General features: G+C 35.0%; 2 protein-coding genes across 6 annotated transcripts in view; one reads left to right on the top strand and one right to left on the bottom strand.

Moving 5' to 3' along the window:
• Nucleotides 1-6647, bottom strand: part of LOC143255756 (protein FAM135A-like) — a 91031-nt gene extending 84384 nt beyond the window's left edge. For 2 of the 4 annotated variants that reach the window (XM_076511933.1, XM_076511931.1), the window contains exons 1-3: nt 6253-6646; nt 3163-3316; nt 1299-1378 (exon numbers count right to left, since the gene is read on the bottom strand). In XM_076511933.1, the coding sequence (XP_076368048.1) occupies nt 1299-1378; nt 3163-3239 (157 nt within the window). In that variant the 5' untranslated portion in view covers nt 3240-3316; nt 6253-6646. Of the gene's footprint in view, nt 1-1298; nt 1379-3131; nt 3317-6252 lie in introns of those variants that run through there. The other 2 variants (XM_076511929.1, XM_076511930.1) reach the window with 2 other exon arrangements.
• Nucleotides 6648-13009: 6362 nt separating this feature from the next.
• l(2)34Fd (nucleolar protein 10 lethal (2) 34Fd) overlaps nt 13010-25093 on the top strand; it is a 61199-nt gene continuing 49115 nt past the window's right edge. The window contains exons 1-2 of one of the 2 annotated variants that reach the window (XM_076511934.1): nt 13010-13148; nt 14910-14955. In XM_076511934.1, the coding sequence (XP_076368049.1) occupies nt 13083-13148; nt 14910-14955 (112 nt within the window). In that variant the 5' untranslated portion in view covers nt 13010-13082. The remainder of the gene's footprint in view (nt 13149-14909; nt 14956-25093) is intronic. The other variant, XM_076511935.1, reaches the window with a different exon arrangement.

Raw genomic sequence — 25093 nt, forward strand, 5'->3', positions numbered from 1 at the left:
GCCAGAAGAAAAGACTCCAAAATGTCTTCTAAGTGATAGCATTCTTGCTCAGAAATATTGTTACCTTGACAAGAAGAAATCACCAACTGAATGTACAAATCTAGATTCCTGCAAATTGTGGTTTGCACCTCCTCTACAGATAAAATCTACCCTGATTCCTGGAAAGTCATACCAACAACATTTTCGACTATAACAGGAATTTCCATTAGCAATACATTTTTCTCTTATAATTCAATAACAAGAAATAAATGCAAAAAAACTGTTTAAGCAAGTGAACGCAAATACAGTAAAATAAAACTGATGAAAAATAGTTTTGAAATAGCAAAGAAGCATGTTCATAAGTGGTAGGGACAAGTGACGAAACACACATCCAAACAAATGTGTGTGAACTGAGAAAACGTACTGATTGGGAATGGCATAGAAAGCTAGCTGCATCAATATAGGTGGAGAAATACAACTGATAGAGGGTATTCATATGATACTGATGGAGTAAATAGACTGATGTCCTGATTGCAAAACTTTTAGAGGGCAGAAGATAGTTGAGATAGCTTTGTGTGAGAGGGGTAAGACTGCATCACAACAGCAAAGTTTTAGCAAATAGGGGTAGACCATCTTTAGGCAATGCATGCTTAAAGATACTTTGAATTTGTTGGTAATATTAAATTTGTCAAAGTTAACTCCACTTTAACAAATATTTTAGTCTAAATCAAGAATTATCTAAATATTAATATCAGAATTTATAGATACACACACATAAACAGCAAATTTATTAAAACTCAAAAAGTTAAACATAATTATTCAAATTCCAAAATGCCAAGTTTGATCTTTTACATACCTAAAGTTCAAGCTTCTAATTCAATAACATAACTTTGAAACAAGGTATTATTTCTTACTCTGATATTGCCATAAATCTAGATTTATAAAGTAGTAAAAATGAAAAGTATTTTAATCCCAGAGAATAGTTGCAGAAGTCCACATAACTTATACATTTGTACAAAAAACATTTAATTGTTCAATAGCTTTGACACAAAAAAATGTAAATTATTACATCAACTAGATATTTCAGAGAAAATAATTTTTCCACAGTCATTTACTCTATACTTTAAAGTATCTCAAGTTTGTATTTCTGATTAAATTCTGTTAAATTATATTACTTCAAATTCTTTCATCAAAATATGCTTCCAGTTGTACAAGTTTAATCTGAAAGTACATTTCTAAATGTGATATTAATAAGAACAGTACATTTCAATTTAAAACTCAACACTTTATTTTAAATTAAAGATCAATCCAAAACTTACAAGAATTTTTGGGCAGACTAACTTCAACCTTAGCTGGTAGTTTTGGTGAGACCCTGAGGTATGTTCGCACTTGATAAAAGCTGTGCCAACATATAAAAGAAAATGAGTAAATAAAAAACACAAGATGCAATACTAAACTCATGAATAAAATGAACTAAAGTAACATTTAGAGTGCATGTGTATAGTATGGGTTGACCACAAACACATTCAAAAAACATAAAATAAAATACCATCTCATTAAAAGTTTTGTCTGTATATCACATCAAGAACATACAAACAAAAATCTTCATTCACTATTTGTAATCTTGTGTCAAGAATTAGTGTAACTAACTACTCAATATTTTTCTTTCAAATTTTCAAAAACAAATTTCTTTATAAAATATAATGATTCCAACATGAATTACAAATAAGAACCATAATAAAATAGCAAAATAAAAAATGAATATAAAAAGTTGTTTTAAGTTGCAAATTGAACAGGAATTATATGTAACTGTGAAGTTTATCACTTGTTTTTAAAGTAATTATCATCACATAACTCTTTGTACACAGTATCTTTGAGATTTATGTTACATCTAGACTTAAGTTTGATATACAAGGAAATTCAGTGCAAATAGCATATCATGAGCACAAAGAAATGAAGACTGAAAACTTATTTACATTTCATTTTGAAATTAAAAATTAAAACTTAAATATTATAAAAAACTTGAATCATAAACTACATTTTGATGTCACATTAATTACAATATTTTGATAATAAAATTTAGTTAAATTCTGAGTGTAACCCTGTAAAAATGATATTATATGTGTAACAGAGCCAGATTAAAATCCATAGGTGGAAATGATTAAAGATGGTAATACTGCTAAACATCATACAAAACTATATGAGGAAGTAGTGATAGAAGAAATATATATATACACATTTATCATTGAACATTCAGTAGTGTCAAAGGGTATAACAAGGGGGGATCAAATGACCACCAATATTTTAAAAACAGTAAAAAGTTTACCATCTCTAAATTTCTTTCTTAAGTAAATACTTTACTTTCATGTAAATCACTTAAACTATTTATGTAGAAAATCCATATTATTTTGGAAAAACACCTCCCAACACTACCACACACTATACTGCTGACTATGCCACTGCAGTATCTTCCTCAGATGAGGATCAACATGCATAAACTTATTTGAGTGTACTGTCAAGGGTTGATATAGTTTAGGGAAAAGGTCATTCGATTTCTTGTTGAATTTCACACAAAGCTACTTGAGGGCTATTTGTGCTAGCCATCTGTAATTTATAAATGACAGACTTCAGAGACAGCAGATAGTTACCATCATCTACTACCAACTCTTGGGTTACTCTTACCAACAAAAAGTAGGGTTGACTGACACTGTAACATCCCCACAGCTGAAAGGACAAGCATATTTGGTAATAGAATTCAAACATGACACGTAGATTGGAAGTTAAACACCCTAACTACTACAACCATGTCAGGTCTTAAGTGTAAAGTGCTGACAAACCTAAAAACTTGTCTAAACATAAGGTCTTAATGATAATCAAATACTACATTGTTAGAAGTTGGTCACTGGTTATAAATCCAAGAAAAGTTGGATACTGGATAGCAAAGTAAAACTGAATCTGAGACTCTTCCAAATAGTTGGTAAGAAAATAATACAAAAATAACTTATGCTTTCTTACACAGGAAAGAGAACTTTAAAAGGAGGGAAAGTTTAGTTAAAAATTTAACAAACTTTATATTAGTATATCAAATCATCACACAGTAAACAATTTCCCATGAAAATATGCCTTCTTATTGATCACAGAAAGAAATATACCTTGAAAGATTATGAACAATAAAAACTTTACCCTCGTTGAAAAAGGTCCACATTGATAAATTTTCCAAGTTCAACAGATACTTCTACAGTAGCTTGCAGCTCACCCATAATGATGACAAATGTTAGAAATTATTCATTTCTCATGAGGAAACTTCATTATCTTCACAATCATTTTCAGGTCCAACCTATACACAGTGATATAAAACAAAAAAGTTATTTTCTTTACAGTATTAGAAAAATCTAAATATTTATACCAACTCATAACTCATCTAAACTAAAACCATCATGTCAGTTCCCAACAGGTCTCCCACTTAACATATCTTCAAACCAAAACTTAAACAAACAAATTGACCAAATTTTTAATCTTGCATCTGGGTTTTATCACAGGGAATTGTGTATAACCAATGTTACAAATAATAATAATAAAACTATAATGGTTAATCTAATGATCAAATGAGGATCAACAAAGTGATAAAATTTGTTTTGCACTGTGTGTATAAATTCAGTGGTTCTTTAAATATTATATTCTTCCAAAAAGTTTGTTTTATATGAACACTTAAAATGATCACATAACATTATTACCTTGGTAAGAATAGTAAGACTAGAGGGCACATACAAAATTTGGCAGTGTAAAATTAATCTTCAGCTAAGACAAATTCATTTTTTTTTAGCAAGATAACTGGCATTTGGAGTAGGTTATCTTCAGATGAGGTAAAAGCAGCAAATATGAATAAAAACAGGTTTTGAGAACAGCCCAGGTAGACCAATAGATCACTTATCATTCATCCTTAAACATTATGTTTATATTAAAACACACTAAATCTTGTTAGTTTCTTTGGTTTTGTTGTTTATAGTAAAACTATTAAAACTATCTGCCACCATCCCTAAATTCAAGCTTCCAAACACACAGAAAGCAACTGGCCAACAGTACCCATCACCAACTCTTGGGTTACTCACATCATAATTCCAAACAGTTGAAAGGATAAACAAGTTTAGCACTGGGTTTCAATTCTGTGGCCCACAGATTGAGAACCAAATGTCCTAATCATCATATTATGCCAAGCACTCTGAGTTAGCAAGAGGACTGATTCTAGTTATATGAAAGTTATTTTGCAGCAGCTGCAGTAAATTGAGAAAATAACTAGTTTATTTTAAATGGAAGGAATGTTAAAAGCTTGGGATATATTTATTATTTAGATCAAGTAATAGCATAGATAAAATCTTACATTCCAATCACAAGCTCTTTTGTATATAATGAATAAGAGAATTAAATTATTGAAGAATGAAAAACAAACGTTTACTAGAAGATAAAATTTATTCATAGCTTGGAAGTTTGTTGTGAAAAAGAAAGATTTTGTTTTAAAAAAGTGATTACAGTTTTCTAGAAAAAAACAAAATATGGCCCTATTTTGACCTCATGCTACTTACATAAAAGAAACAAAAGGGAAAACAAAGTTAGGATAAATTTTTTAATTTAATCATATTTCAGTGGGAACCATATGGTGAATGAAAAGAACACAAAAGAGGACCTCAAATATGTTTTAGTTTATAAAGAGGACAAAGAAATACCCAATTATTTTTAAAAGGTTTGGAAAAACTTTACTGAAGAAAAGCTGTTTGGAAAAGCCCAGAAATAAAGCACCCATCCTGATGAGATTCTTCAAATTGTACTCTTAAACTTCCATGATATGCCAGTCTCCACAACTGCTGATGACAGCTCATTCCACAAACTATCCAATCATTGTAAAAATAAAACATTCTTCTGAAATGGAGCCTAACCAGTCTTTTCCAAAACTTATACCCTCTCATAATGCTGTATTCTGAAAACATCACAAATAAATCAGATGGCTTCATCCTATTGATATCATAAATAATCTTGTAAACTTCATTAAAATCATATCTTAACCTTTTTTCAAAGTAAGGAATCTTAACCTATCCCTGTAAGATAATTCCATCCACATAACCATCTTGGTAGCTTTCTTCAGCACTATTTCCAAAAATCAATATTCTCTTTCAGTTAAGGACACACAACTAACAAATCAGTCCTATCTGTTAATTATTATAATCACCTATTTTCACTTGTAATCAGTATGTCTATAAATACTCCACAGAATTCTACTTAGCTTTACCACTACTACTAGAAACAGAATAATGGCTCAATGGCTTAACTGACTTATCCTCCACTATACCAAGATCCTTACCTTCTTTAGTTAAAGAATATAAAATGGGATACTTGCAACCAAGATAAAGAACTTCAATAAAAATTCAAGCATGTTAGTAAAGAAGCAAAAACATTTCCTAAATCAACACTGATAATAACCTATGAAAAAATGTTTTGCATGGCTTGCAACATTACCTTGCTTAACAAAAGAGATCAAAATAATAGTTCTATAATTTCTCAGGTTTCCCTTTATTTTTTTTGAAAACAAAAATGTACAGAAACATAAATATGGCTTTCATCAGGCTAAAACTAATGAGAACTACACAAAACTAAAATTTTGGCTTAAGCTGTCCAAATGTAGTTATTCAAAACATCTATTTTACTTTAAGAAAATAAAATCATTTTTCCAATATTGTCTCATTTGACAAGTTATTTTATGCCAAACTGTATCACATTAACACCAGCATAACTTTATCCAACTTGTTTAATATTATAATTAATTCAGTCTGGTGATAACATTCAAGTCCTGAAACGCGTTAAACTTAAATGATCAAGAAAATACATCGTTTAAACATACATTAAAGTTCATGTATGTTTCTTCTGTATTTTAATGCTAAATATTATTATACAGTTTATACTTGTTTTCCAACTTCTGAATTTAACACTACATATGAGATCACAAACAAATTATACCACCCAACCCATATTCAACGTGTACAAATAACATTAACAGAATTTGCAGTGTTAAAAATTAACGTGTAACTGCAAGTTATACGCAATACACTAATCAATTTTACTTTTTAGTTTTATATATTAGAAAAAGAAGAAACTAGAATGTAGAAATTTAAATTACAATATTCAATAAACATGTCAATAGCATCCTTTCATACCGTATGCTACGCTAAAAACTTAATATCGTTCACAATACTTTTAAAACATAGCTGCTTGTACTATACGTACCGCCATTTCCAACGTTATAAATCTAAACAAATCTAATAATGTGAAAATCACCATCAAAACACATGTGATGCACAAAATACTCGTTGCAATACTAATTACATGTCTAAAGTTAAATCCATACGCCATCTGCTGTTATCGATAATTATATGCATATGTATAAATTTAATTTAAAAAAATATATATATACGATTATTTTCCCAAATAAACAATATGAAACTTGGTTCATTGAATAGCTTTCCTCATAATTACTCCATGTTATGTTTTCCCGGTAGGACAGGGGTAAGTCTTCGGGTTTACAAAGCTAAAGTCAGGGATTCAATTACCCTCGATGTACACTGCAGATAACCTGATGTGGCTTTGCTATAAGGAAATACACAAGAACAAACTTCATGTTATCTGTGCTAATGAGAGTATCTACACCCTGAACTTGCGGCTTTTAGTTTAAGAGAGTATTACAATGTTTTTCCCCAAGTCTACCCTTCATTGTGCAATAGAAATGTGCCAATAAAATTTATTTATTTCATTGCATTAGTTAATAAGAATCGAGAAAATATTACAGTAACGTATTTCATGTAACTATCATTTCGTTTTAAAAGTTACAATTACGAAAAAGTGTGGATTTTCTTTTTTTGAAGTGAAATTGTACACAGTTTACCTCAATCCCAGTTTTTGTGCAAAATTGCGTGTTCGATTGAAATTATTGCTATTGGAACTAGTTTTGTTTATGTCGTGGTTAATCCCAGTATACATTTGTACATGCATTAAAACAGCTAACTGACATGATTTATGCACTTCACTCTATTGTATACGTCAAAGGATCAACCTGACAACGTGAGAGATATAAGCCTGTCCAGATCTAAGCTGCTTTCATACTACTAACACATGCCAGAACCAGACCCAAACTACTTACTATTTCATCTTTTTCTTTTACCGTCTTGTAATAACATTTCTATCATCAAATATGCTTTATTAGGTCTTAATGGAGTAATTCATTCACATTCATGGAGAGGACCATACAGCACGTCAACAGGGATCGAGTAATATTTTTAGCTGAACATTAGAATGCTTGATAAACAGCCTTTCTTCAGTTGTCCTGTGTACTACCATAAGTAGCAGAAATTGCTCATCCAATTGGGTTTGACTAAGATTTGAAAACGTAGTAATCGTGTTTTGATTGTTTGTATTATACTTTGTCAGAAACTTACTTTTTGAGTAGTGAATATATATATATATTTATATATATGTTGTACTGATGTTGAGCTAAGGATTCTTCTGCAGTAGGTGTATATGATTTGTTGGCGGTAAGTTAAAAAAATCACGAACAGCACTTACTTCACTTATTTTAAAAATAATATATTTGTATATATTCGGAAGTAGTTAAACGTATATACATACAACAAATTATTTAAGCTATGGATAATCCTATGCATATCATAAACACTATAAAGTTCTCATCATCTTCTCAAAAATCAACTTAAGCCTGTTTAAGTGTTTTATAATTTTAAAGCACAGTTTACTTATGTTTCGTCAAATTACCACGGTTGTACTCCATGCTTTTTAAATTGTCCATAACTTGTTGTATTTAGACCTAGTTCCAATAAACGTCTACCTTTTGTCAAAGTTCATAGAGGCGGGGTCAATTACTTTACAACTCTATTTGACAAAATAAACTATTCATATTATCTTTTTAACACCGCCAGTCTTACTACTATCTACCAGTCGTTAGGCCTATTAATTGTTAACCATTCCATATCTATCCGAACGTCTCTTTTAAGTGACTTCATTTTTCGTCTACACTGTCCTTGTATGTCTTTATTTTTCCGCTCATCACACACTATTTATATGTTTATTACTTAATCGCATGCTCACTATACAATCACTAGACATTAAAAAATTTCACGCGATGTTCGAGAATTTCTACATTGATGAGTTACAACATAATGCAAGACTTTTACCGATTTACGTAGCTGAACTTGTCATAATATTTACTTTAAATAATTGCTTTTAACTGTTCTATTATGAAAAATAAAACAATAATGATAAAATATTCACTCACAAAATGAATCAATTAATAATATTTACACTAAACACTCTTTTATGTTATGACACATTCTGCTGAACAAACAGACTTGAGATCATAAGGTGGAGTACACCTCTTCATCATATCTAACACTTTACACAATTCAGAAAATAACTGTCTTTAGAAATTAGCACCTTGATTCATATATATCTCTTTCAATGTGCTCTAAATTGTGCTTACTTGTGCCCAATCAACACATTAACCATGAACTGTGCTGATATATTAACCAGTATATAAACCTTTTCCATTGTTTTGTCTTGTTTGTTTTTTGGAAATTCGCACAAAGCTACTCGAGGGCTATCTGTGCTAGCCGTCCCTAATTTAGCAGTGTAAGACTAGAGGGAAGGCAGCTAGTCATCACCACCCACCGCCAGCTCTTGGGCTACTCTTTTACCAACGAATAGTGGGATTGATCGTAACATTATACGACCCCACGGCTGGGAGGGCGAGCATATTTAGCGCGACGCGGGCGCGAACCCGCGACCCTCGGATTACGAGTCGCACGCCTTACGCGCTTGGCCATGCCAGGCTCCAAACCTTTTCCACCTTCATGAAATAATCAGTAGTGTCAAATATGTACTGATGACCTCCTCTCAGTATCCAAGAGTGGACCAGTAACGTCCAAAGGTATCCTATATAGAGGAGACCTAACATCCCTCTTCTAAGGTTTACCAGGACGCTAATGGGTCTTTCTCTCGATGGCACACACCATACAGTATTCCCTTCATTGCTTAACAACTTGGCTCAACTTCAACCAGAACAACTACCAATGAACATTAGTAACTGAGGAACCCAGATTTAACAAGGGTGCTTCTTGCGTGAAGCACCATCTGAGAGTTATGGTTTGGTAGTTCATAGGAAAGATACAGTACACCTTCCTTTACTTTTAAATAACCACACAAATGTCACAGGTCTTGTGCATCTATCTGTGCTATGTTACTCTATTTACCATGCATACAATACAGGTCATCATTATAAGTGGTCGGGATCTCATTGGCCTTAAACTTCACGCCATGAATTGCTAGATTCTCCAACTGGTTAAATTGTCTGTTATGGCTTGGTGTCAGTCTTCTTATTGTGCTTCATTGTAAAGTTTGATAAAATCCATGGATGATCTGTCTAAGCTCAGGATCAGGAATTGGACTGTCTGCTCATCATTTCAGCTGTTTCAAACAGATACCTGTTTGAAGTTCTTCAGTAAATAATCTAGATCCTCCTTTATCGAATCTTTGAGCATCAGGTGCCAAATATGCTTTATTTCATTCACATGAATCTTTGGTTTCTCTTGTGAGTTCTTGGTCAATTCTTGGTTTTGACGTCATGAGAATTTGGATTTATAACTCAGGGAGTTCGATGCTCATATTGTTAGTTGGTCCTTGATTCAGAACGACAGAGTAATCAAAGGTTTCTTCGTGATCCTGGTTTTCTTGAATCACCCTTCTTCAAACAAGTAGAAATATGTAACAAACAAAAATGAATTACTCAAAATTGCCAAAGTTTAAGAACTAGAGGTTAATAAAGCAATGAGATAAATGAACTGAAAAACGTATTTTGAAATACTAGTCGTTGACAATTTGTTGTCTTAGGAAGCATTAGGGAAATGCTCTACTGTCCCCACTAGTTAAATAAGGGTTGAGTGACAAAGATAAGTTAGCGATTCAGCTAAAACTCTAACAAATCGAAATTGAACAAGCCTTTGTCAAATTCTAGAAAGAAATTATGCTGAAAGACACAGAAATTAGACTGAACTCCAACTGACCAATCCAAAATGGTAACTTTAAACTCAATAGATATGTTAAAGTACTACTATTCAATGAAAATGAAGTTGACAAATACTTCTAGCGTTTTGAAAAGGTAGCCTAAACCATGGAATGGTTCACCGAAAAAAAGAGCCATTATTATTACCAAGTGTTTCAACTGGTAAAGTACAAGACGTTTTTGCAGCTCTCTCTTTTAGAATATGGGTTGGCAACCTACAGCCCGCCAGCCAAAATCATCCGGCTCTCAGTCCCCAAACGAAATATTGCATTCACCAGGCCTATGGTGTCTTAAAAAAGAATTGAAGTTTGTAACTTAATGTGGCCCTCTATCCGCTCACAGACGTGGCCTTTAAACTCTGTGCGGAAATACATTGCCGACCCCTGCTCTAGAAGACTGTACCGATTATGACAAGGTTAAAGCAGCTATTCTTAAAGCATAGGAGTTAGTAACGGAGGTTTATCGTCAAAAGTTTCAAGGTAATCCAAGCAAGATTGACAAATTTATATAGAATTCGCCCAAAAAAAAGAGGTTTATTTTCATCGATAGTGTAATTATATACATTTTGGCAAGTTTCGACAAATAAAAGATGTTTAATTGAGGAATTTAAACGACCTGAAAACTTACTTGAACGAAGTTGCTGCTTCCTGTTGATAATTCCACTTTAACAAATAAAACCACTTTTCATAACAAGAAATTCCTGACATCTGAGATAAAACCTGTATCTATTAAATCCACTATAGGATTCTTTTACAGAATCTAACTTATCTAGGTCGAAGTTTTCAGATGATCGGGATGAAACTTTATCAAAATCATCAAAGCCTATTTGCCATTTTTGTAAAAAAAGCCTGGTGATTTTATGTCCGACTGTTGGTGTTTGGAAAAAAAAAAAAGAAGACGCAACATGTAGTGCATTTGTGTCTACGTATGGACGTAATTTCATCAGAACACTCGATGTTGTTGATTTGGCCACTGATAAAAAGTCTGAATTAGCTTGGGAGGAACTTAGACATTTTTGTATCTATTGGTTCTCTGTGTTTGACAAATTACACTATTGAACCCATATTCATATGTATTCTACGTGATACTTGGGTGATTCAATCATCATTGTTGTTTAGAAGATTTAGTGCCTTTAAGTTCAATTTCTGTGACTGGTCGCTCAGGGTATTTAGAGTGGCTTTGTTAAAGTTTTTCCTCGCAACTTTTATTTTACATCAAAGGTAGTTTCGGGACCAGTTGTGGTTGGAGTAATACAAACTCTGTCAATTAATTGTGTTTCATTATTCTTGGGAAAATATTTGGGTTTGTGGAAGAGTTGTTATTGAACCGAAAATGGTTAGCGAGCCGATCATTGTTTCATCTAAGGACGATGTTGTTCTTAAGGAGAATCCCAATGTGTTTCTTTCGTATGCTGTGACTCGAACTCAGGCTAAAAAATTAGCCAAGAACAAATGATGGGCACATCTTCAAAGGGTTATATTATACATTTTTCTCAGGCATCTTATTTGGATCCGACGGCGATCTTGTGAATACGTGATGACGAGAAACCCATTTGAAGTAAAAATGTATTCTCAAGACTGCTGGTATGGGGATTAGCACTTTAATTAAAATAAAGTACAAAACAACGTTTCGACCAGCTGTTTTGTGAATACAGATCTTGTGAATAATTGTTCTTCTGACAATTCCTTAGTGAGTGACAATGGTGGACGTGATGTATCTGGTTCATCCAGTGAATTTTCGTTTGCTAAAAGTAAACTGATCATTGAATAAGAAAATGATCCACAGATCTATTCATTATTTACATATGCACTCTGCAAGGAAGAACTAGAAAAAGTTTCAAATGATTTTTTGTTTCATAAATGGTGAGCTTATGAATAAATGGAGACCACCAGATGTGTCATCTTCAGAGGAATGGACTTTAGTTTACCAAATCCTTGTTCCCAAAGCTTATCGTTCTGAAATATTAAAAATTGCCTATACACTCCCCGTGGGAGGTCATGGGTGTCAAGGTATGTGACCGAATAATGAGATATTTCTTTGATCCCAAAATTAGGCAAGATGTTTTTAGTTTCGTAAAACTTATCATACCTGTAACTGGTCAGAAACTAACCAAACAATTCTTGAAGATGAAAGGCGAAGACATTCGAAACGTCGTCCTTTACACTTGCGTCTCCACGACAGGCATTTTCCGTCCATTCTACAAAGTTTCATCACGAATATTCTGCATAAACAATCTATCATAGAATACAGAAAATTTTTGTTGCTCCTTTGGAGCTGGTTCAGCGTGACCAGGTGATTAAGACACTCGACTCGTAAGTTGAGGGTCGCGGGTTCGAATCTTCGTTACATTAAATATGCTCGCTCTTTCAGCCGTGGGGCTTTATAATGTGATGGTCAATCCCTCTATTCGTTGGTAAAAAGCAACCCAAGGGTTTTGGCGATGGCTAGTGATGACTAGTTTCTTTTCCTCTAGTCTTACACTGCTAAATTAGGGATGGCCAGTGCAGATAACCCTCGTGTAGCTTTGCGCGAAATTCAAACCAAATCAAATGTTTGAAGCTTATCCCTTCGTCGTCAGATTGTTGATTGTGTTGGGTTTTAACAAAAAAGATAACATTTATATTGATGCACTTTAAAGTGCTATGAAATGTTATGATCATGAGGTTATTCGTTTTGATTGTGTAAAACACTGACGTTATTAAAGTTGCATAATTTCTGTGAGTTGCTATACTGCTTCTAGAAATGTTGCAAAGCATAAATAAACCAAAAATTATATTTTCTGTTATTTAATACGACAGTTATTTTCAGTAAATTTAATTCTTATATATAGCAGTTCGAGTCTGAGTTTATTGGGAAATATAAATATTTAAGAACTTATTTCAAAAAAATGGAGACAAATTTTAAGAACGCTAGATGACTCTGTTATCAATTTTTGTTAAATGTAAAAACGTGTGAAGTGAATAACAGTATATATATATTAAATTTTTAGAAAATGCAAGTTTCTAATCCCAACGATGTAAAGATTTACAATTTAAGTGCAGGAAAATCTTTACCAGAGGTTAGACATGATGCATTGCTTTTTTAAAAACTATATTGAAGTGTTAACTAGTAATTATATAAAGTCATTGAAAACTCAAGTGGCATCACAACTCACCATCACATTATGTCATACTTATACTAGTTAGATTCGTACTTGTGTATATATGATACATTTTATAAACTAGTTTGTAAGTGCCATATTTAACTTGTGTGACGTTTTTAGTTTTCCATTCATCTTCTCCAGAATTTGAAATATGTTATATCCTACAAAATGTTTCATGTTAAATGAAGATGAAAAATTGTAGTAGTAGTTAAAGAACATGATTTGGTTAATGTTACTGCAGTATGTTTGATATTTTGTCTGAACCTACTGTTACCAACAGTTTAATTATGTCAGTGGTTTCCAAACTTTTTTTTCAATGATAATATCAAAATTCTCTTACCTTGCTTTTGACAACACCTCCTTTATGAATTTTTTTGTAAAGTTTTTATGTTCTTAATTTTTTTTTGTTTAAAGAACTCTCTTGAGCTTTAAAATTGGCTTTGACATACTAGTTTGTCTCGATACAAAGTTTGGAAACCATTGAGTTAAGTAAAAATAAGAAATACATTTAGAGATTAATTAACTATAATTTGTAATGGAAGCCTGGAGAACCAAAGTATATCTATTCACACTCTTCAAAATAATTTAAAAATGGGAATAATTGTATTGGATATTTTATATTGTAACATTTGATGTTACACTGATGTTTTTATTGGTGCATAATATTATATTTTCCAAATAGTAAACATTATGATACTAGTTAGGATGAAAAATCTTGTGATTTAGCCAGCGTAATACAAATTTAGTTAAAATTGCTTTCAGTATCATTTGCATTTTGATTAGCCACTCATGTTGACAGTTGACAATATGTTTGTATTCTAAGAGTCCCAAGTTTGTAAATGTTTTACACTTGTGTTCATAAAGGACAAAAATCCATGCTATATTTAACACAAGACTTCAGATAATTTTAATGAATATTTTACTTTATGAAATTAATTTTTAAATATTTTCTCAAAGTATTTCTAAAATACCATTTAAAATAAGTGCATGTGATGAATTTTTGGCATTGAATTAATGGTGCCATTAGATTAGTGATATATGATCTGTAACAGTGAACAAAGTGAGAACTAGTATTTTAAATTTTGATTTTTAGAAGAATTATAGTATTGGAAGATAAGAGTGAAGAAAAAGATTTATAGAAGGCATATACTATGGGAATGCCACTCCTTTACTGTGTAGAAATGAAATGTATTAGTGCACAGTCTTGGATATATAGTTTACATTTATTGTTATGAGTTGTCATTCAATTGATCAGAAAGTGTCATAATAGTATAAAACTTGTAAGAAATATAGATATCGTACAATACCCATTAGCAGGGCTTTCAAGAATGAAATGCTACATGGTAATGTGTAGAAATGAAACTTTTGGCAAGTTAAGTATGCTCTATCCAGTACTCCATGTTTCAGTAAAAGCTATATACAAGACTCTGAAGAGGGTGTGTAGAAAGTTTTTTTTGTTAGTAATATAAGTTGCTGAGGTAGAAAAACCAGAATTCTATATGTGACGATAAAACATAAAATTTTCAATTCTCTTAAGCTATTGTTAATTTCTTTCTGATTGTTCCATTGAACCCTCTCTCATATACAAATACACTGAGCAAGAATAATTGCATCAGTTATGTTGAGCAACTGAATAAATGTTTACTGAAACTTATGTTTTAATGTTGTTTTTTATAGTGGTTATCAGACAGAAAGAAGAGGCTCTTGCAGAACAAAGATGTTGGTAAAAGAAAACTTCTCTGAAATTCATTTTATATTAATGCTCTAGAGTTGTTAGAATAGTTAACATATTTAATTCTTGTTGTTTGTGTTTTAAAATTTTCTTGTTTCTGTGGGTAAATCACCTTCACAATTACTGTTTACTTTTTATAGAAGTGTCATCAAAATCTGGAACAAATATTTTGTTTCCTACAACAAAATAGTGAGACCTATTTTATTTATTTGGAATGCTAGGCCTTGAAAATAGAACAGAGGTTTTATTAAAAAAACAAAAGATCTAATAAATTTATGTAAATAATACGATATGCTTATTGTTATGTTTTAAAAAGTACAGAAATGCTTACAAGAGAATCAATAAGTTTTGCTGAGAAATCTTGCCCAGAAACATTTATATAGTCATGTTTGTTCACACATTAGAACAAAAAAGCTCCAGTCATCACTTTAGTTTTGCATAATTTATACTCTGGAATTAGCATCCAACAGGTATTGAAAGATGGCTGGATAACACTTGTTCATACTAGTTGCATTTTTTTGCACTTATTTCCCATTTCCAGCAAAATAATTGGTATTGTCATATTTAAACTGCACTTCTAATTTTGTGATAGGTCAGAATTGGGTTTCTTATTTAGATAAATTGTCTTGCATCATATAATTGGTAACTGCCAACAATATGATCAAGTATGATATATTGATAAGAATAACATCTGATCCTTACTGAAATTGAATGGCTAAACTTTGCTTGTTGTGTTCAATACCCAACCAATGTTAACTCTTAGAAATAACAGGACTAGTATACTGTTAAATAATAGGCTTATCCAGGTGTGTCTTTATTTTTGATGAGTCAAAAATAATTGGGCATAAATGTAAAATATTTAACTATCCTTGTGTTATTATCTATTATGCCCATTCAGTAACATGACAAATTTTAAGTGAGTTCTGAATTTATTTTTTCTATAAAGTTTTGATAAACAAAATTGCTCAAAATGACTCGGAACACATAGAAAGTATAAACTCCAGAGCATTTGGGAGCCTATGTTGGCCCCAAATTCTCAGCAAATAGGATTTTTCTGTTGAAATAATCAGTGAACACTTTCACCCATATGCATATTCTGCAAGTGGTCTTCCTCATGAGAAGCAACCTATTTTGAAATCATCACTTCCTGTACAATTTTAATTCTACTTTGACATACCTGAAACATTCCATAACCACTGCATTCTGTCATATGTTGTAATTTAATGCAACCTATAGTATGAATTTAGACAAACACACTCATTTTTTATAACTAGAAATTTACAGCAAGTTCCTCTTGATTCATAATTTTGTTCTGGCAGAAAAGTCTTGCTGACATGGAATTATGATTATAAATACTAGCAGAAGTATCTACCCTCTGGGCAGTTATTGCTACTGATTCCTGCAGAAGGCTATTGGGCCTGCTGCCTTTTCGGGAATTGTGTGACAGTTGTTCAACAATGTTTATTATCTATGAGAAAGAGGGTTCTTGTTGAACTTTAGTCTGAAAATAAATTATTATTATTGCATTATATCACAGAGTAGATTTTATTGAAATATTTCTTTGTAGTTACAACTTTAATGAAAGGCCTTTGCTTTTCCATTGCAACACTTGTGAGTTACTCTAAACAAAAACAAATAATTTTTGTTTGTTTTTTGAGTGTTTTGTATTTGAAATTTGCTTCTTTTTTGTAATTTTTATTGGTTGAATATGAACTTTTTTGTGAACATTTCAAGTCTTTTATTCACTTAACTATAAAAATACTGTGTAGTTATGAAAATAATACCCAATTATGATTGGTGATGATCAATATGATAGTTTCCAAGGAATGTGTTTTGGACATCTACATTGCAACCTCCATTATGTGTGTGTGTGTGTGTGTGTGTGTGTGCATGTATATATATACACTAGAATTAAATAAACAAAAAACATCAAGAGATAATTTACAGGTTTTAAAAATATAGTAATAATTTTAAAGTGTGACAAATATTTTTGACACATTGCTAGCATAACTCCTGCTGCAAAGAAATCAACACATCAATAAGAAAATGACTTGAGTATAGCAAAAATGCCATTTTGGGGAGCTTGAAATAAATGAGTCTTTTTTAGGTTTATTTTGTTGGGTTTTCCAAATGTAACAATTATTGTCCTAAGTTATTGTTTAATCACTTTTAACTGGAATAATATTTTAACACAATATCAGAATAATCTTCTGCTTTATACAAATATAACAAATTGATGTGAAACCAATCTGTCTATTACAGCAATGTTGGCTTTCACTGTCTTCATGTAATATGTAGGCTGTTCTCTGTGGGGGTTAGAAAAGAAATAATGTTAAAATATATCAAAATGAAGTATTCTAACAGACCTAGTGCAAAGGAGAGGGAAACCTCAACAAACAATGTACAAATATATGTTGGTAGCATAAATGTATTCTTTCTGTAATAATGTGATTAACGCCTCTTGTCTAAATGAAACGGGCCATTAACATCCCCCAGGTGCAGTTGTTTTTGTGTTGCCGTACAAGTTTTGTACATTTACAGAATTTAAAGAAATATGTGGTTTTATATATATACATAATAAACTCACTACCTTACCTCTTCTCACTTAATAACCTTTTCTCAATTATTACTGTCATCTACTGCTCAGCATGGCCAAGTGGTTAAGGCACTCAACTTGTAATCTGAGGGTTGTGGGTTTGAATCCCTGTCATACCAAACATGCTTGCCCTTTCAGTCGTGGGGGGAGTTATAGTGTGATGGGCAATTCCACTTTTCGTTGGTGAAATGGTAGCCAAAGAGTTGGTGGTGGGTAGTAACGACTAACTGCCTTTCCTCTAGTCTTACACTACTTAATTAGGGATGGCTAGCATGGATAGACCTCATGTAGCTTTGTGTGAAATTTAAAAATAAACAAATACTGGCATCTACATAAACAACTTTTCACTTGCCACATATCTTGCAATTTTCCTACCTCCACATAATTGCATGTGACACAGCTGCATCATAGCATACAAATCAGAATGAGACAATGACAACTCTCCACAAATCGTTCAATTCACCCTTCTGGTGCAGCTGATGCTTTCTATACTGTAGAACCCAATTATCATTTCCTAGCTTGGCACTGCAGCTCACCAATACTTTGCATCACATTTATCACAGGTTTTCCTACATCTTCCTTCAATTTTGTTTTTCCTTTTCTTGCATTTCTAATTTATTTTCCAAGAAGGTTTAACCAATGGTCATTTAACTAACTGTTTTTTTGACGTAAATTTTTGATTTACTGTTATCAAAACCTCGTGTTATAGATACGACACTTGAACAACCTTCTGTTACTGTAACTTTAGGGAGGATCTTATTTGTAGAAGAGGATTTGGCTCTTGTTCTCTATGAATTTGGAATTTTCATCCAGCTTGAGAGTTCTCCTGAATCTCAACTAGTTTTCCTGTTTCCATTCACGAAGATGAGGATTCTGACAGTCCTTTCCCAACTCCTTTCTTTGTTGTGTAATCTATGCCTTTTGATGCACCTAAGCTTTTGTATTCATTTTTGTAACTGGTGAAATAGGTTTGTTGCATTTTGCCATTATACCCTATATCTTATGACCAAACTGTTTTCATTTTGTATGATACTACTCCCTTTGATTATTTAGTTCTCTCTCCTTCTTCTGGGATTCATGCTGTTTTGTGGAACAACTGTATTCAGGAGCCAACATGCCTCATCCTTCTCATACCTCTGATTCTCATGTTTTGGCATTGTTAATTCAGGTTTGCAGTTCAAACCCTGATATATCCATTCACTTTTCCAAAACTTTGTTTTTCTGCCTTCATTTGCTTCCCCCCTCGGTGTGGATTCCTGTACGTGGTGAGGGGACCTCCCAGGGAAGGTTCTGTTCTATCTGGTTACCTTCTCTGGGATCTAAACATCCACCCACGTGTTTGCCGTGCGTGGTGACCCGTGAAGGGGAGGAGAGGGGTCCAACCCTAACACACCACTTTGGCCTCGAATTCCTGTAGATGGGCGGCCTTTGGGTGGCCCCCCTTGGGTCAATCGGCTGGTCCACTTGGGCTAGAGTCAACCAAGTACCAGTGTTGGAAGTTCTCAACGGGTGTTGTGGACATTGTGCCTGATGCTGGTGTTTGGGTATAGTGCTCACGAAACCCTGGCGTTGCTGCATTGTCCTTGCGTGACTTTGTAGTGCGTCCTCTTGTAGGGCTCCATGGTGGGTGGGGTCAGTGGGTACCGAAATTTTTTCTTTGTCCTATGGATCCTCTAAAAAATTTAAATAAAATTGTAAAAAAACAGTTAATGGGTAAGCGACCACGTCTTGAATACTCAGAACAGCAATCTTCAACATCAGTAACACACGTACCTCATTTTCTTATATTACATTCTCTTTCAGAAAAACCTTTAGGGCAAATGTCTCCTTTTTTTATTCAAAAGGGACTAGAGGGACTTGCTGGCTCTCCAAAGTCAGTAAAGAAACTTCGATCTGGTGACATATTGGTTGAAACATCCACATCCCAACACAGTGAACTCCTCTTGAATTCAAAGGCAATTAGGGATATACCTATTGAGGTTACACCCCATGCTACCTTGAATTCTTCACGAGGAGTTATTGTTGAAAGGGATTTGAAGAGCGTTCGAGTCAGAGATTCTCGCTGGTCTCTCCACTCAAGGAGTTTCTGCAGCGAGGCGCATCTCCACTCGCAAAGATGGAGTTACACTGCCAACAAATACCCTTGTTTTAACATTTACTTCACCACGTGCACCTGCCACCATCAAGGCAGGTTATCTCATTTGCAGGGTTCGGCCATACATACCAAACCCTCTTCGATGTTTCCAATGTCAGAGATTCGGCCACTCAAAGACATCTTGTTGTGGTTCCCTGACATGTGCTCGTTGTGGAGGCAAGGACCACGATGCCTATGACTGTGACATGAACCCACATTGCGTAAACTGCAATGGTTCTCACCCCTCTTACTTTCATTCTTGCCCAAAATGGTTGGAGGAAAAAGAGGTGCAACGTTTGAAAACGACACATAACATTAGTTATCCTGAGGCTCGGAAATTGCTGTCAACAACTCCATCTCGGACATATGCTGCTGCACTTCATTCCACAACTACAGTGGGAGTGCAGACAGATCTCTGTGTGCCTCCAAGAGAATCAGTTTCAAAACAAATGAAAAGCCTTTTGACCTCCGTGGTTAAAAAGGTTGATGAATCGACTTCCACACCCATCTCTGTTCCTCCCATACCTTCCAACAAACCTCAAGATCCACATCCTTCAGTTTCAAATACAGGCATTTCTTCTGATACATCTTTTTCTCCCACCACAAGAGACAAAAAAATTATTCGTTCGCATCCTCAGTCACTGGATTCCCCTTCCAATAACAAAAACCTGCCCACCCGACCCAGAGCAGGATCCATGGAGGTTGATAGACCTCCTCCGACTAAAGACAGTAAAGAAAAAAAGGCGTGGTCGTAAACCGAAGGGTTCTCCAGCCACTTCACCTACCCGTTCTTAAAAATGGCCACCTTGATACAATGGAACTGTCGAGGTTTACGTTCTAATCTGGATGATATCAAAACGCTGATTGCTTCCTACCATCCTGTTTGTCTTTCTTTACAAGAAACATTTCTCAAAACTGCTGATACTGTCTCCATTTGGCAGTTTTCTCTGTACAGAAATGACAGGTTGTGTGATGGTCGAGTACATGGAGGGGTGGCACTGTTGGTTGATCAACACGTGCCCACCCTGTCTTTGTCACTCAACACATCCTTGGAGGCTGTAGCCATCCGTGTTTCCTTGGGTCATACCATCACTGTTTGTTCTCTGTACCTGTCCCCTGGAGAGACATATGATCAATCAGATCTTGATGCTCTCGTTGAACAATTGCCATCTCCATTTCTAATCCTAGGGGATTTTAATGGACATCATCCCCTCTGGGAAGTGCTATTATTGAGGGAGGGGCGATCTGTAGAGCGGATGCTCTCTGATCACAATCTTTCTCTTTTCAATACTGGTTCTTCTACTTACTTTCATGCACCTAGTCAGTCCTTTACTGCTATTGATCTCTCAGTTTGCTCTCCTTCACTATTCTCCCATTTTTCATGGAGGGTTGACAGTAATCCACTAGGCAGTGATCATTTTCCGATCCTTTTGAGAGAGACTGGCCGTGGTCGATGCCACCCTACCAGCGTGCCCCGGTGGAAGCTGGATCAGGCAGACTGGTCCACTTTCATTGCTCTCGCAGAACTTGATCCTGCCATCGTAAATCAGCCATCAATAGACGACTGTGTAGCAGCGGTAACTGACTGTATTACACATGCAGCTGCTCAGTGTATTCCTAAAACCTCGACACGTTTTCCACGATAGCCTCGTCCGTGGTGGAATCCTGCTTGCCACTTAGCACGGAAGGCTTAAAAGCGGGCCTGGGATACTTTTCGTAGATATCTCACACTTTCAAACCGGGTTGCTTTCCAACGGGCCCGTGCACATGCTAGGTGGGTAAGACGTCAAAGCCAGAAGGAATCTTGGATTAAGTTCACAACCAGCATATCTTCTACCACCAGTTCCAAGATCATATGGGACAGGATTCGAAAGGTTAATGGGCACTACAATTCTGTCCCCCCTCTTGATCTTACTCTCTGATGGTCAGGAGGTGACTGATGTTCGGAACATCGCTAACACTCTAGGTGAAAGCTTTTGCCGGGTATCTAGCACTTCTGCTTGTTCCTCCACCTTCCTGGCCATCAAGACTCGGGCAGAGCGATCACCTCTATCCTTTCGAACTGACTGTTTCTTTGACTATAATTGTTTCTTTACCCTGGTGGAACTAAAAATGGCCCTTCATCGGTCTGCCAGTACGTCTGTTGGACCTGATGATATTCGTTATGACATGCTGCACCATCTATCTCCTGTTTCTCTTGATGTCCTGATTGTTTTCAATCGGATCTGGCAGGAGAATGTTTTTCCTGATGCCTGGCACCAGGCTATTATTTTACCTTTCTCTAAGCCAGGGAAAGATCCCAAGATTCCTTCAAACTACCGTCCAATTGCTTTGACGAGCTGTCTCTGTAAGACATTAGAAAGGATGGTTAATGCTCGTTTTGTTTGGTTCCTTGAATCAAACAACCTTCTCTTGCCCACCCAGTGTGGGTTCTGTCGACAGCACTCCACCACAGACCACCTAATTCGTCTTGAAATATCTATCAGAGAAGCCTTTCTCAACCGCCAACATCTTGTATCAATATTCTTTGACATCGAGAAGGCTTACGACACAAGATGGAGGTATGGCGTTTTGCGAGACCTCCATACATATGGGTTACGTGGCCATCTACCCATGTTTATTAAAACTTTTTTAATGGACAGGAGATTCCAAGTTCGTGTGGGTTCGACACTTTCCCGTTCTTTTGTACAGGAACTTGGAGTCCCTCAAGGCTGTGTATTGAATGTTACACTCTTCAGTATAAAGATAAATGCCATCACTGAACAAATCCCTCTCACTGTTGGGAATGGGCTGTATGTCGACGACTTTCATATCTCATGTCAGTCGTCAAACATGAGATATATTGAGCGGCAACTACAAACCGCCCTCAATTGTGTACGGAAGTGGACTCTGGAGAACGGCTTTAATTTCTCTCTCTCCAAAACTGTATGCATGCACTTTTGCCGTCGACGGGGTATTCACCCTGATCCTGAACTTCATATCGGTGAAGTTTTGCTGCCAGTGGTCCCGGAGACCAAGTTCTTGGGGCTTATCTTTGATCGTAAACTGACCTTTATACCACACTTAAAGCAGCTTCGGGTCAAATGCACAAGAGCACTGAACATCCTCCGTGTTCTCTCTTCTACAGATCGCTGTTCAATGTTAAAGGTATATCGTGCTCTTATTAGATCGAAACTCAATTATGGATCAGTGGTCTATGGCTCTGCCAGACCCTCGGCCTTAAAGATGCTGGACCCCATTCATCACCAAGGACTTCGACTCTGCACTGGGGCTTTCCGTACCTCTCCAGTTCAAAGTATATACATTGAATCTCATGAACCTTCTCTACACCTTTGCCGTTTGCAACTATCTTTACAATATACTTCGAAACTTCTTTCCTTACCAAAGCATCCCACCTGGAAATGTGTTTTCCTTCCTCGGTGGGCAGTACTTTTTCAGAACAGACGATCTGTCATTGCTCCGTTTGGCCTTCGCATCCGGGCGCAATTAGATGAATTGGGTCTGTCCTTGGATAACATTGCAGATTCCACAGGTTGGCCCATCCCACCATGACTTATTACAGCCCTCAAATGTGACCTTTCTCTCAGTCACCTAAAAAAGGCAGATACTCCAGATTGGAAGTACCGTCTTTTATTCAATGAATATCTTTCAAACAATCATTCAGTTCCCATTTATACAGATGGTTCCAAATCAGGTAATTCAGTGGGCTCTGCTATGGTTTGCTATGGATCAGTAGTTGCACGCAGAATCCCTTCTGCAGCTTCTGTGTTCACTGCTGAACTGTATGCCATATCTCTTGCCCTGGATCATATTGCAGCTGAGCAGTACTCCAACTGCACTATTTATATTGATTCGCTTAGTTCTATACTTGCCTTGGAATCGCTACACGTTAGCTCACATCCTATTCTCGCTTATATTCGAAACCGACTGGCCCATTTCTCATTAGCAGCTACTTTAATCCAGTTTTTCTGGATACCAGGCCATGTTGGTATTCGCGGGAACGAGCTTGCAGACATGGCAGCTAAACATGTCTGCTTCAGCACCATCACTCCTGTGCCTATTCTGTACATGGACTATGGTGTTGTCTTCAAGGCTCGGCTCCGTGCCAGCTGGCAGTCCACTTGGAGTGAGCAACGTGACAACAAACTTTTTCAAATCAAACCCAAAATTGGACTTTGGCCATCTAGCTTCCGTAAAGTTTGAAAGGAGGAAGTTGTTCTCACTAGGCTACGCATTGGTCATAGTTTTTTAACTCATCATTTTCTTTTATCTGGAACTGATGCACCAATGTGTAGTTTGTGTAACACTCAAATCACTATCAGCCACGTTTTACTTTCTTCCCATCGTTACAATTCTCAACGACTGCAATATTTTAAACATATTTTTTCCCAGGGTCAGTCTGTAACATTGGACAGAGTTATTGGTGATGGTGACTCTGTCCACCTTGATAATGTTTTTAATTTTTTAATGGCCATTAATCTTTTTAATCTCATTTAAGTGTTGCATATTTATTCATTAAACCTTTTTAATTGTGGTTTCTTTTTTATAGTTTTAATCTCTCTCCTTCAATTTGACATTGGACAATGGCCAGAACATTAAATAACTCGACACCAGGACTGGAAAGGCCAACTTCAGGTGACTAACGCTACTGTTTGAGCTATCCGTTTGAACTACTCGTTAGTCGTCCTGGCGAGTTGTTATTATACTTTTGCTGCATATCATTTCACACTTTTACTACTTAATTTTTTAGTACTGGCCATATTGACTCATAACCCAGAACCAGGACTGGAAAGACCAACTTCAGGTGACTGACGGTGGTTTTTTATACTTACCTGTTAGTCTTCCTGGCAGGTTATGATCATTACCATTCTGCTACAGGTAGTTCTTTACAACTTTGTTGACTGGATGTCAACATTGGTTTTTACGCCATTTTCTGTTTTAATTGCCATTTTGCTTTCATCTTCAATTACTTTTACAAATTTTACTCCATTTACTTGACTTTTATCTTTTTACTGGACATTTGGCTACTCATTATTATGATTTTGCAGAGTGTCTTTTAAAACTTCTATTCTTTTACATTTTGATACTGGTTGCTATGACACATAACCCGGAACCAGGACTGGAAAGACCAACTTCAGGTGACTGACGGTGGTTCTTGAACTTATCTGTTAGTTTTCCTGGCGGGTTATGATCATTACCTTTTTGCTAGAGTAAATACCTTACAACTTCTTATACTCTGCCTTCTATCTTAACATTGTAGACTAGGTGTCAACATTGGTTTTATACTTTTTTGTTTTACCTCCATTTCCATTTATGTCTATTACTACATTTATTTATATATTTTTATTTTTTTTTACATTTTTACCGAATGTCTGGCGCGCAGATAGCCTCGCTGCTTT

Source organism: Tachypleus tridentatus, chromosome 7 (genome assembly GCF_004210375.1).
Source record: "Tachypleus tridentatus isolate NWPU-2018 chromosome 7, ASM421037v1, whole genome shotgun sequence".
NCBI classification, from domain to species: domain Eukaryota; kingdom Metazoa; phylum Arthropoda; class Merostomata; order Xiphosura; family Limulidae; genus Tachypleus; species Tachypleus tridentatus.